The sequence below is a fragment of the Triticum urartu genome, chromosome 4 (assembly GCF_003073215.2).
Source record: "Triticum urartu cultivar G1812 chromosome 4, Tu2.1, whole genome shotgun sequence".
Taxonomy (NCBI): Eukaryota; Viridiplantae; Streptophyta; class Magnoliopsida; order Poales; family Poaceae; genus Triticum; species Triticum urartu.
In genome coordinates, this window is record NC_053025.1 from 126407688 (window position 1) to 126421619 (window position 13932).

Here is a 13932-nt window from a genome sequence, read left to right on the forward strand (position 1 = left end):
TTGTATACGGGATTGATTAAGTCCTTGACATCGTGGTTCATCCGATGAGATCATCGTGGAACATGTGGGAGCCAACATGGGTATCCAGATCCCGCTGTTGGTTATTGACCGGAGAGTCATCTCGGTCATGTCTGCATGTCTCCCGAACCCGTAGGGTCTACACACTTAAGGTTCGATGACGCTAGGGTTATAAAGGAAGTTTGTATGTGGTAATCGAATGTTGTTCGGAGTCCCGGATGAGATCCCGGACGTCACGAGGAGTTCCGGAATGGTCCGAAGGTAAAGATTTATATATGAGAAGTCCTGTTTCAGCCATCGGGACAAGTTTCGGGGTTATCGGTATTGTACCGGGACCAGCGGAAGGGTCCCGGGGGCCCACCGGGTGGGGCCACCTGCCCCGGGGGGCCACATGGGCTATAGGGGGTGCGCCTTGGCCTACATGGGCCAAGGGCACCAGCCCCAAGGGGCCCATGCGCCTAGGGTTTCACAAAAGGGAAGAGTCCCAATAGTGGAAGGCACCTCCTAGGTGCCTTGGGGGGGAGGGAAACCTCCCTGGCCGCCGCCCCCCTAGGAGATTGGATCTCCTAGGGCCGGCGCCCCCCCCCTTGGCCCTCCTATATATAGTGGGGAAGGAGGGCTTTTCATCCATGCCTTTGGTTGCCTCCTTCTCCCTTTCCAACACCTCTTCCTCCTCTTCTGCGGTGCTTGGCGAAGTCCTGCAGGATTGCCACGCTCCTCCATCACCACCACGCCGGTGTGCTGCTGCTGGATGGAGTCTTCCTCAACCTCTCCCTCTCTCCTTGCTGGATCAAGGCATGGAAGACGTCGTCGGGCTGTACGTGTGTTGAACGCGGAGGTGCCGTCCGTTCGGCACTAGGATCTCCGGTGATTTGGATCACGACGAGTACGACTCCATCAACCCCGTTCTCTTGAACGCTTCCGCTTAGCGATCTACAAGGGTATGTAGATGCACTCTCCTTCCCCTCGTTGCTAGTCTCTCCATAGATAGATCTTGGTAACACGTAGGAAAATTTTGAATTTCTGCTACGTTCCCCAACAGGTCCAACTAGTGGGAGCAGTTATGAAAGTTGGATATCTTCTAAAATGCCTAATTGTGATTCTTGTTTTTTTGGTCTTACTGTTTTAGCAAAGATTTGATGAGTTATTATGTATGCAATGCCCTTGAAGAAAATAAAAAAGCAAATAAATGTGTTTGCATGCCAGAAATTAAAGTTCAAATTACTAATTTACGGGCTGGCGTGGGCGGCGACAGAGTCAGATCCCGCAAAATAGACCCGTAAAAAAGAAATCCGCAGCTCGCGCCAACCTGTAAAGCTGTTTTTCCGCGAACTGTATACGCGTTTTACGGATCGGCATTATACGGGGTCTGCTAGAGATGCTCTAAGGGACCACACACACAGCCATACCAATGAAATTGGAATTCGAGAAAAAAAAACAGAAGAACAAAGAAGTACGAGTCTTGGTGTATGATGATCACCCCATGTGTTTCCGATGCGTCCGTGACCTGACATTTACCACATCGATTTCGCAACAAAGGAAAAACCATGCCTGTACCTGGTATGGAATATTCTGGACAAAGACCTGAAAACGAGCATGCATGGCAATGTGTATCGCGTTTGGATGGGACAACCAGCGTACTGATCATTCACAGATCTGGATACGGACAAAATTCCTGTTTTGACCTTTTCTGCAAAATTAGTTATGAATTGACCTTGTTTTGAAAATATTTTTGTATCTGACTTTTTTTATAACGCCAACATCCTTGGCGTCTGGTTTGCACAGCAGACGTCAGGGTGCATGGCGTTTGGACCTGGCCTACACTTACCTAGTTGGCGCTTATGTGGCGACATAGAGACGCCATCCATCTTGGCGTTTGGGGCAAACGCCATAGCTCCTGGTGTTTGGTCCTTCCTTCACTTAAAGAAACGGCTACATGCATCCTTAGTGGAGTTGCTTAACTCACGTAATTAAAAGCCCGCTGACCATCGTTGCAAAACGAATTAACCGGCACCTAAATGCATCCAATGACAACAAAAGGAGCAGATTTCTGGGAGATTAATATGGCAGTTTGATTTTTAATTAATTAATCGCATAGATGATTTACTTTTCTATAATATCTGCTGTTGTTAGCCGACTAAGGACATCTCTAATGTTGTCCCTCAAACCTCTCGCAACCGTCTGAACTGTGCTATCCGGACTGTGGAAACCATCCAACACAGTCTTGTGTCGGTCCGTGGTGTGGTTCGCACGTATTTTCTCTCGTAAACCCGAAACAAAACGTGCGGGAGCTCTGCGGGAGTCCGGACCGCTGTCACGTCTACTTCTGACCGCCCTGGCCCATCCAAACCCCTCCTTCCTCGCCTGTGCGCGCTTCCAGCTCGAAACGGTTAGCGCCTATCCAAAGAGTCAGTGTCCACATTAATGCCGGACTAGAGCGGACGCGGCCACTCACTGGCGCCGTCATTGAAGCGGCGCGCCGGCTGAAAGAGTGCTGTTCGCCGCTTCCCGGTGCACGCGACTGCTCCGCATTCAAATGACACGATAACGGCCCGTCCGTTCACCTGCCGCCCACATTGATGGCACGCGGTTATTGAGACATCTCCTCCGCCCCTGCCGCCCGCCATTGCTATATAAAATGCTGTCGTGTCCATAGCCGTAGTCATCCGCCTCCGATCCCTCTCCACACCACTGCGATCATGAATTTCTCCCCCGCCAAAGCTCTCTGGGATGGGCTGACACGAGGAACGGGCGCCGACAACCATTTAGATTAGTTAATTACATCTAGGCGGACAAGCTCTGCTTAGTTGATATAAATATAATTATTTCATCCGGTTGTTCGAGTTGGTGTTAGAATATATGCGGCTAGCGTTGGATGGCGTCCTCTCATATTCGTGTCCGTGGATTGATCCCCCTGCCGCAGATGGATGTGGAAGGAAATTTGTGGATTACCATTAGAGATGCCCTTACAAACCCACGAAAGGCGTATTTTATCTGTTCTCTAGACGTGCCTACACCAAGACCAAGGTATTTTGTTTGAATGCTGAATTTTGATCTTTTTTTGATATTGTCTCTCTTTTTGCTACGCATACCCAAATGGATATATGTGAAGACTATGTTTGTGTGTTCTAGCAGCTTGCAAATTCTCATGAAGAAAAAAAAAAGTGGTGATTTGGTCAAGAGATCATCTCATATACTATAACTGTAATCCCTTTATTCAAGGCAGATATTTCATGTGATCTCTTGATTTTCCTCTCCTTATTTCCGTGCATGATACCAAATCAGGACGAGGTAACCACACATGAGCATGGGCTGGGCGATCAAGCAAGTCATTAATTACGGGAGAAAATCAAGATAGTTATTTATAGAAGCAACTCCAGAAATGATGCATGTAGCAGGACCAAACGCCAAGAGCTATGGCATTTGCCCCAAACGTCAAGATGGATGGCGTCTCTATGTCGCCACATAAGCGCCAACTAGGCAAGTGTGGGCCAGGTCCAAACGCCATGCACCCTGGCGTCTGCTATACAAACCAGACGCCAAAGATGTTGGCGTGACCAAAAAAGGTTAGATACAAAAATCTTTTCAGAACAAGGTCAATTTGTGATTAAGTTTGTAGAAAAGGTCAGAACAGGAATTTTGTCCTCTGGATACCGACCTCTTGGCAGAATCGTCGTCAGCGTCAAGGCCCATCGACACCTCGGTGACATTTTGGAATTCACGTGCCAGAATTTTTTTTTCTCGAATACGCATGAGTGTGCGTACTATATTATATAGAAGGAGCCGGGGTAAAGAGCCCGTCCACTTTAGCATTACAGATTACATATATACATTGCACGCTAACTCTACTTCCACCCTCCACCTAGTCACAAGCTATCTACTCTCCGCTGCCCACTCTTCCACCTCAGTAAAGAAGGCGCTCATGTCTCCTTGTAGTATGCCCGCTTTCTTCCATACACGGCCCTCTCTTACGACTGCATGGATAATCGTGTTCTTTGAAGGTGTAGCTCCATCGAAGACAATCGAGTTGCGGTGTTTCCATATTTGCCATAGCCCTAGGATGATGATTGCATTTGCATCCCTCCCGGCCTTTCCTCTTCCTCTCTTGTCTTGGCACCATGCACCGAGGCTTTCATTCACAGTAGGTATCCATTCCGGTCTGCGTAGGGGGTGACAAATCGCGGTCCACACTTCCCGCACGACTACACAGTGGAGCAAAATGTGATTTATGCTCTCCTCTTCTTGGTTGCACATTGGGCAGCAATCCTGATGATCGAGCCCTCGTCTTGCCAGCCGATCGGACGTCCAGCACCTATCTTGGATTGCGAGCCATGTGAAGAAGCGGCAGGGCGCCGGCGCTTTAGATTTCCAGGTGAATTCGGCTGTGGGGACGACTTGCCTGCCCCAGAACTTGGCTGCATATGCAGTCCTCGCTGAATAGCATCCGCTTGCTTCCCATGACCAAGTGATGATATCATGCTGCGTTGGGTCAAGTTGAACTTCTTGGATCATGTTCCATAGCTGTAGATATTCCCTTAGCGAGTTAGTTGATACCTCCGGGCTTACTTGGGCAACCCAAGCGTCATTCAGTAGGGCCTGGGCTACGGTGCATGTTTTCCTCATTTTCTTCCTGACTCGGCCGTAGGTCAAGGGTGCAATCTCCACGATCCGGTGTCCTTCGAGCCATCTATCTTCCCAAAAGAGTGTTGTATTTCCGTCTCCGAGAACCCAACACGCAGCCGCGTTGAAGAGTTGTCTTGAAGCTTTTGGCACTGTGATGTCAAATTCTGCCCATGGTCGCGATGTGTTTGACCTCTGTAACCAAGGCCACCTTGCCTGCACAGCTTTGTTCATCCATCCTAGGTTGGGTATGCCTAATCCACCCGCCCATTTGGGGGCACACACAGCCTCCCAAGTGACTGCGCAGCTTCCGCCGGACGAGCTAATGCACACCTAAACTGCAATGAAAGATAAATTCCAGAATTCGCGTGAATGCAAACACCAAAGGAGATGGATTTGAGCTCCCTGCACCCATTTAGTTATTTGAAAGCTTATAAACAAAATCAGACTTGGAACAATTCGAAGCAGCCAGATGATTTAGGGCCCGTTCGGAGTCCCTCCAGCTCCACGACTCCGCTCCCGGAACGGACGGAGCAGTAGCTTAAAATGTTGGAGCGAGCAAAACAGTAGCTCCGCAGATCCTGATATTTCAAGGACCGGTGGTTTGCCAAACGGGTCTTTATTATCACAATTGCAACTTGCATTAGAAACAAAAACACGGCAAACCCGCGCGTTGGATAGGCGATAGGCGCTCTCACCTCCCCACCACCGAAATAGTGAGTTTGTCCAAGTTTACACAACAGCCATGTCCCAATTGCATTCATCGTAGAAGCAGATTTCACAATAAATTATATTCACAAGCAAAGAAATGCTGAATTTTTATAAGACGTTTAGTGACCTAAAACGTCTTATAAAAGTTTACAGAGGGAGTAGATTCCTAAAATAATCTTAGTAACTGAAGCCACATGTATAACCAACAGGATGAACACCAATAACATGATAAAGATGCAACAACAGACACTAGGTACAAAGCTGTGACAATGGAGCAAAGGAATGACACGTCCCAGTGACCATGCCATTCTAACACTGTAAACCCCAAAGAAATGCTCAAGGAAGAAATAAATAACATCTGATTTTCTGGCACAAGATAAAGAGCAACTATAAAGAGAAACAACAAGCTGAATCCTATCAATAGCTGCTCATGGATTCACCCAAGGCGGATCTTCTCCCTTTTATCACATTTGACAGCTTAAACATCCATTTCACAAGCAAGAAGGAAACAAAATATGGATGGTTTGGACTATCGTGGACAAGGGCGTACAAGGAACGGTGGAAATGACACCTCAATGTCGCCAAGCAAACGTGCTTCGCGTTTTTTGATGGAACAACCGGCTACCTGGCCATCGATTGCCTTAGTATTACCAGCCAGCCTCTTGGTCGAATCGTCATCAAGGCAGATGTCCGTACCAATCATTCACCGATAACTTGGTGGAATCTTGGCATGTATAAAGCCCCAGGCACCACACGAGTATGTCCCTACTAGCAAAGGATCTGAGGTAGATTCAGGTAAAAGCGAGCACCAAGATTTGAATCCGGTGGTTTTCAGTTCCCATGCGCCAACCCAGGATCGTTTCTCAGGAGCAATCCGCAACCTTTCAACCAGAAGTGAGGTTTGTTTTTTCCAAGTGAATTCAGAAGGGAGGTTACTGAATACTACTGTCTTTCTTACCTGAGTGAGTGTCTGTTGCCAGATGCCATGTGTCCAGTTATAAAAACTACTTCAAGCATAGATCTTATCATGGATTGACCTCTGGTTTATCAATCAGTCTCATCAACCTCCCGCCTCACTTGCTATATAAATGAAACAAACGAAACTGTGAGACAATATGTGGTAAATCAACCGTGAATGAATGGACGACACGCCACAATCATAATAACTACACCAAAACCTCAGAGTCTGCACGCAGCATACCAATGAAACTGGAATCCAGGAAAAAGCAAAAGACTGAAGCAAAAACGATGCATTGTACTGGAATATTCTGGACAAAGGCCTGAAAACGAGATGTGCTGATTGTGCAAAGCAAACGTGTACCTCATTTTCGATGGGACAACCAGCCAGCTGATCACTCAGTCACATATCTGGATACCGACCTCTTTGGCAGAATCATCTTCATCATCAAGGTCCACCGACACCTCGGCGACATTTTGGCATGTATCACATATGTGTGTCACACGGCCACGGACACATCCACGTGAGTGCGCCTCCATAATGCACACCTTAAAATGCAAGAGATCCAGGATAAATTCGAGAATTCAGGTGAATGCAAACACCGAAGGAGATGGCTTTGAGTAGTTATCAGAGCATTGTTCCAGGAAAAAATATCTGACTTGGAACTTGCATGAGAACACATTGCCCGAAGAAACTGACCCTGTCAGCTGTTGGATCTCTCCCTTCAATCTCTACCATTGTGCTCATTCATCAGAGTCAGAGAGATCACTGAATACAAAATCCTTACCTGGAGTGTTCCCAGATACTACCAGGTTCCAGTGATAATAACTACTTGAAGCATGCATCTTGCCGATTGACCTTTGGTATCTCAATCTCAATCCCAGCTCCGTCAGCTTTCAACCTCAAAAGCACAAATATGTTGAGACAAAGCATGGTGGAATCAACCTTGCCATGAGGGAACAAACTCAAGTGGAAACACCAAAACCTTACAGAGTCAATAATGTGAGTCCTGGTCAGCTAATAACCACAGTGACCTACAGCCCAAGCACTAAAGAGCACAAGCCAGCAAAAGTCTGGGCAAGAGTGGTATAAATATGCCTAAAACGCCTCAAAAATATAAACTGCATAGAGATTATGTGCTCAATTAACTGCATTGCTATGATATATGAGACCATGAGGGGTTTTTTCCCTTCTTAAAGGAACCACGCGTTTTTCCTGGCGAAGAAATAGTGAGTTTACACAACAGCCATGTCCCAATTGCATTCGTCTCAGAAGCAGATTTCACAACAAATTATATTCACAAGCAAAGAAATGCTGAATTGCAGAATATGTAGATTGCTAAGATAATCTTAGTAATTGAAGCCACATGTATAACCAACAGGATGAACACCAGTAACATGATAAAGATGCAACAACAGACATTAGCTACAAAGATGTGGCAATGGAGCAAAGGAATGACACATCCCAGTGACCATGCCATTCTAACACTGTAAACCCCGAAGAAACACTCAAGAAAAAAAATGACATCTGATTTTCTGGCACAAGATAAACAGCGACTATAAAGAGAAATAACAAGCTGAATCCCTATCGATAGCTGCTCATGGATTCACCCGAGGCGGATCTCCTCCCTTTATCAGAGTTTATTTAAGCCACAGCAGGCATGTCCTTGAGCCAACCGTCGAGTGGCTTGCCAATGGAGTAGACAATGAAGCCAATCTCCCTGAGCTTCTCAGAGTCAACAACGTTGCGACCATCAAAAACAAAGGCGGGCTTCTGCATGCTGTCGTAGATCTTTTTGTAGTCCAGAGTCTTGAACTCATCCCACTCAGTCATGATGCAGATGCCATGGGCATCCTTAGTCGCCTCATATGCATCCCAGGTAACCGAGACTTGCTTTGTAGTCGTGGGGCTCATGGGCTGGAGATGAACAGGGTGGTCCCAGTCAAATTTGTTCATCGCAAGGTCACGCTGGATTTGGTCTTCAGTCACCTGAGGATCATAAATGCTGATCTTAGCCTTGTCACCAAGCAGACCCTTGCAGACATCAATAGCTGGAGTCTCCCTAGTGTCACCAGTATCCTTCTTGAATGCAAAACCAAGCACCGCAATCTTCTTGTTCGCAACCGTGTTGAACATCGAGGAAACAACACGGTTCACGAACCGGCTCTTCTGGTAGTCATTGATCTTGATCACCTGCTTCCAGTAGTTGGCGACCTCTGGGAGGCCATTGCACTCGCAGATGTAAACCAGGTTGAGGATATCCTTCTGGAAGCAAGAGCCTCCAAATCCAACACTGGCATTCAAAAACTTTGGGCCAATCCTAGAGTCCTTGCCCACAGCATAGGACACCTCGGAAACATTTGCACCAGTGGCCTCGCAGAGGGCTGACATGGCATTCACAGAGGAGATCCTCTGGGCCAAGAACGCATTGGCTGCAAGCTTCGACAGCTCCGCAGACCATAAGTTGGTTGTCAGAATCTGATCCTCAGGAACCCAATGCGCATACACAGCCTTCAGCGTCTGAACAGCCTTCTGACCTTCTGGGGTCTCACGTCCTCCAATAAGAACACGGTCAGGGTTAAATAGGTCTTGGATAGCAGTACCCTCAGCAAGGAACTCTGGGTTGGAGAGGATCTGGAAGTTGATGCCATTGCTGTTGTGGGTCAAGATCTTCTCAATTGCCTCAGCAGTCTTGACTGGAACAGTGGACTTCTCGACCACGATCTTGTCTGATTTGGCCACATCAGCAATCATGCGAGCTGCACTCTCCCAGTAAGTGAGATCAGCAGCCTTACCAGCTCCAAGACCACGGGTCTTGGTTGGGGTGTTTACCGACACAAAGATGATGTCAGCCTCACTAACATGCTTCTCAATGTCATTGCTGAAGAAGAGGTTCTTTCCACGGCACTGCTTCACGACTTCATCAAGGCCAGGCTCATAGATTGGCAGTGTGTCACTGTTCCAGGCATCAATCCGGGACTTGGTGATATCTACCACAACCACCTGAATGTCAGGGCACTTGAGGGCAATGACCGCCATTGTTGGGCCACCTACATAGCCAGCCCCAAGGCAGCAGATCTTCACCATCTTGCCTGTTTGATGAAACAAAATTGTCAGGATTACACCACAAGAACTCCGCACACATGTAGCAGTAAGAAATATAAGAAACAGCAGGGTGCACTGCAGAGAAAATTTCAGAAAGGACGCACAGAATGAAACACCAAAATTCAGAACTGTATAAACAAAATTGGCATGAACGACCTATCCCTCCCCAATCAAAATTCAGGAAACGTGTTTTCCTCATTAATTTACCATGTACCAAACAGTAAACAGCCAGTGCAAACAAAGTTACTACAATCATTCATCCTGAGTTGTAAAAATAGACACGAGAGAGCATCCACCGTCTGTCAACCCCAAATTGTAACCCAAATTGTATGTTGTAGCACTTAAACCATTGCAAGAGAGGCCACATATATAGATGAACCAACTATCTACAAGTCACCTAGTCACAATTTCGAAAACATTGACTAAATAATTAGGTAGAACTGCCGTTGTTAATTTGCCGCAAATCAACCATTTGGGCGTCAACGCAGAATTGCCCCTGAATTAACCCGCTCCAACGTGCCCTTGTGCACCATAAATACTTGGAAAATAAACTGCTACATGGCGCATAATGTACAGTACTAAGATCTACAAGTACCACAACCGAGAACTGAGTCCCAGATATTTCTGGAAAATAAACTGCTGTCAGTACTCCACCAGTAAGCAAACCCGCGCCAAACTGGACGGATCTCCCCCCTCCACGCCAGCCCGGTACAGCGGCGGACGGTTACGAGTAATGGGCACGGAGGCGAGTTCGATCGGCGGAGAGGGGCCGGACGGCAGCCCAGATCTCACTACACCGGCACCGGAGCGAACGAGCAGCGAGCCGCGGATCAGGGCCACGCGACGACACAAGATCTCGGCGCGCACATACAACACAAGACGAGATGAACAGGCGCGCGCATCTCACTCGCGGGCCGGGAACTGCAAGGAAGAGAGGAGAGGAGGCGCGGGGGGGAGGCGAGTGATCTGCTGTACCTTGGCGGCAGGCAGGCAGGCAGGCAGGCTAGTGGTGTGTGGAGCGGTTGGCCGTCGGAGCGGAGCGGGGCGGGGCGCGAGGACAATGAGGAGAACGGGGGAGGAGGGGTTGCGAATTGGTGGTGGTGGTGCCCGGAGCCGGTGGGGAGGGCCGTATAAATAGGTGAGGAGAAATCGGGGCGGGCGGGTCGTCCCCCCTCAGATCTGCCGTTCCTCGCTACTTCCTCTCTTTTTTTTTCCTGCAGGTCTTAATTGGTTTCCTCTCTCACACGGTAGTACTCACATTTTTATACTGGTGGTTTTCTTTGTGGGGCAGCGTTCTAATGGCTGCCACGCCAAAAAAAAATTGTGCCACGCCAATTTTGGATAAAAATTACCCTCCATTCTATACATTTAGCAACTCGTTGATTCTTGCCAGAATATTTGGTGAGGATGAAATTCACACCGGCTTTTCAGCTCATTTTGTTCTTCTTTGGTTTCTTGCAAAAAGCAACTGTTTAGTAGGGTTTTAATAGCGGTCACGTAAATTGAAGTAAAATATTGGTGTCTTTTTGGAATTGTTGCCATGTTTTGAAGATGGTTAGTCATTAGTACGTGTCGGTGAGAAAGTGGGTGTACTGGAGCATAACTCTATTTAACCAGCGGATGGATGACTAGCTTATATGTTTGTGGGTTTATCAACTTGACACTAGTTACCGATCTTTTTTGTAAGGATTTGTTCATATGATTTTTGCGGAAAGAATTATATCTAAACTTTGTGTTGCGGATTTCACAGCAAAATTCACATCATCTTGAACTTCATCCAAATTAGCAGGTGTTTCAAGATCACGTGACTTCAACTTGTTTGGTAGAAACAAACAAGTTGATAATTTTCGTAAGGTTTTCATATTTAAAATTTGTAGTTTTGTCAAGGTGGTGCCAAACCATAAGCATAATCAAATGGTAGAGACGGAAGTGAATAGGGAGATAATGAGACGCGGTGACATTGATGAAGTTAAGAAAAGAGTCCGACAAAGAGAAAATCCTCAAACAACTTCCAGCATTCCCTGCATCGGGCATTCAAAGGTTCATCGTAGCACTATGCGCCATAGGGGCCTCTAGAAGGCCCTAGGGGCGGGTAGGTGGGCATCATGTTGTTATGAGTCAAAGAGGACTCTAGAAGGCCCCACGTGATCAACAAGGTAGGTGGGCACCATGGTGCAATGATCCAAAGAGGCCTCTAGAACGCCTTACGGGATCAACGGATAGGAGGGCGGTGCCCTTTGGATCTGTCTATATGCCAACAAAAGTATTGTTTGTGGGCAGGGCAAAACCTAGCGAGAATCCAATAAAGAACATATCACATGTTGGAGTGACGATAGAAACTTAGATGGCATATCTCTACTATCTTATAAACTAGAGTTGTTGGTCGTGGCGGTGAGTTCACTCCTCACTCCACTTCAATATATCTCATTCATCTAGAATCCACTAAACCTCTTTAGCTTCGAAGAGTCTACTTCCCACTCCACTCAATCTTCCTCATCCATATAGAATCAACCAGACCTCTCCTATTTGAAAAAAATTTATAAACAAAGAAATAAAAAATAATACAGTTAAGGAGCCAGAACCCACGCACTTGTCATTACACCCAACTCGATCAAAGCAGCAAGGGACCACCTTACCCATGTCTTGAATAGAGAGTATCTTATAAGTGCATGACAATGCTCCTATGATCGTGCAATTACACATCTGCAGTGTCGCATGCTTTCTTAAGTTTTTCTTTGCAATGTTGCAATTTACATTGGTTGTTGTATACCGTTAACCTAATACAACTTCATTTATTCCATACTTTCACAATGACGCGATACCATTAACCTAATACAACTTCGTTTATTACATACTTCCACAACAACGCGCGAGCGTTATGCTAGTGGTTTTGATGGATGCACATATACGGGAGAGGTTAGAACGAAACACTGTTGCATGCTTTTTACAAGAAAGTAGCCTTTAACAAAAACCCTTGGTATCCTCATCAGATGAGATACTCATGGCCACTTGTCTTCGATTACACATTAATAGTTCAAAGAAGGCATGGCCACATCATGTTCAGAAGAAATATCACGAAAATGTATAGAAGAAAAAGTCACCCTCGCAGTCCCCTCCCCTCCCCCACCCTCCTAAACTAGACAATACCCCGTTGACTCTTAATTTTATTCACTTTATCTTATAAACTAGATGATACTCCGCGCATTGTTGCGAGAATTGGGCGCAATTGCAATATATTATTTAGATGAGATTTAGTTGTATGGTATTTGAATATGATAGTGAAGACTAAAAAAACTAAGATTTATTGGATTTGATTATTATTATATAGTTGAAAACTACTTACTTGTACTAAAGAAGCGACAAGTAATATGGATCGAAGGGAGTAGTATTTTTCATGCATGTTGAGAAAAATAAAAATAGCGGGGTTGATGAAGTGGGATATGTGCATGTTGACTATAAGTAACATTTCCCATGTATGTTGAGAGAAATAGAAGTAGTGGGGTCCACGAGATGACATATGTGGTAAGGTGACATGTGTGTACGTTGAGTCTAATCTCACATAACACCCTCTAAATTGGTGTCCATCACTTTACCATCAATCGGGTTTGAAGAGTGGTAGACGTGGATATTTTTTCCACGTGGCATTGAGTAAACATGATTTGACAGAACAAGCACTACTGCAGGATGCTGCTAACGCGATACTACGATCAGAGACCCTTTCACAAAACTGTGTGCGATGCATTAATCGCAAACGGGGATGTAAAAAACCGTCAAAAAGGTGCAAAACGTTTGCGATGGCAGAGCCATCAAACACGGTTCAGATTTTATTTGCATGTGCGATGCAGGGCACACAGTTAACCCATTCGAACTGTTTGCGATGAGGCAGAACAACAGAAACGGGCAGTCATATCAATGTGTGTGTGATATATGGCATATAGTTCGCTCCGATGAACTGTTTGCCATTAAGGAGAGCAACAGAAACGGTTAGCCAAATCAAAGTGTGTGTGATATATGGCACAAACTGTTTTCGATTAGGGAACACAACAGAAACGGTTCAACTTAACAAGATGTGTGTGATATGTGGCAAATGGCTGACTCAAATGAACAGAGCGCATCGCGGCCACCTCAATGGCGAGCAAAACGCTCGGACGGACGCGAACAGAGCGCGCCGCGGCCGCCTCAACGGCGAGCATGTTGGAAATATGCCCTAGAGGCAACAATAAATTGGTTATTATTATATTTCCTTGTTCATGATAATCGTTTATTATCCATGCTAGAATTGTATTGATAGGAAACTCAGATACATGTGTGGATACATAGACAACACCATGTCCCTAGTAAGCCTCTAGTTGACTAGCTCGTTGATCAATAGATGGTTACTGTTTCCTGACCATGGACATTGGATGTCATTGATAACGGGATCACATCATTAGGAGAATGATGTGATGGACAAGACCCAATCCTAAGCCTAGCACAAGATCATGTAGTTCGTATGCTATAGCTTTTCTAATGTCAAGTAT

At 46.1% G+C, this 13932-nt stretch overlaps 1 protein-coding gene across 1 annotated transcript; it reads right to left on the minus strand.

Moving 5' to 3' along the window:
- Nucleotides 1-7656: 7656 nt before the first annotated feature.
- On the minus strand, nt 7657-10543 carry LOC125551052 (UDP-glucose 6-dehydrogenase 4-like). Its single transcript, XM_048714204.1, has 2 exons — nt 10388-10543; nt 7657-9399 (listed from the first exon to the last, which is right to left on the minus strand). The coding sequence occupies exon 2, from the start codon at nt 9392-9394 to the stop codon at nt 7952-7954; it is 1443 nt and encodes a 480-aa protein (XP_048570161.1). The 5' UTR covers nt 9395-9399; nt 10388-10543; the 3' UTR covers nt 7657-7951.
- Between the last annotated feature and the right edge of the window lie 3389 nt (nt 10544-13932).

Excerpts from the sequence above, each read along its gene's own strand:
- LOC125551052 (XM_048714204.1), bottom strand. The coding sequence starts at position 9,394 with ATGGTGAAGATCTGCTGCCTTGGGGCTGGCTATGTAGGTGGCCCAACA.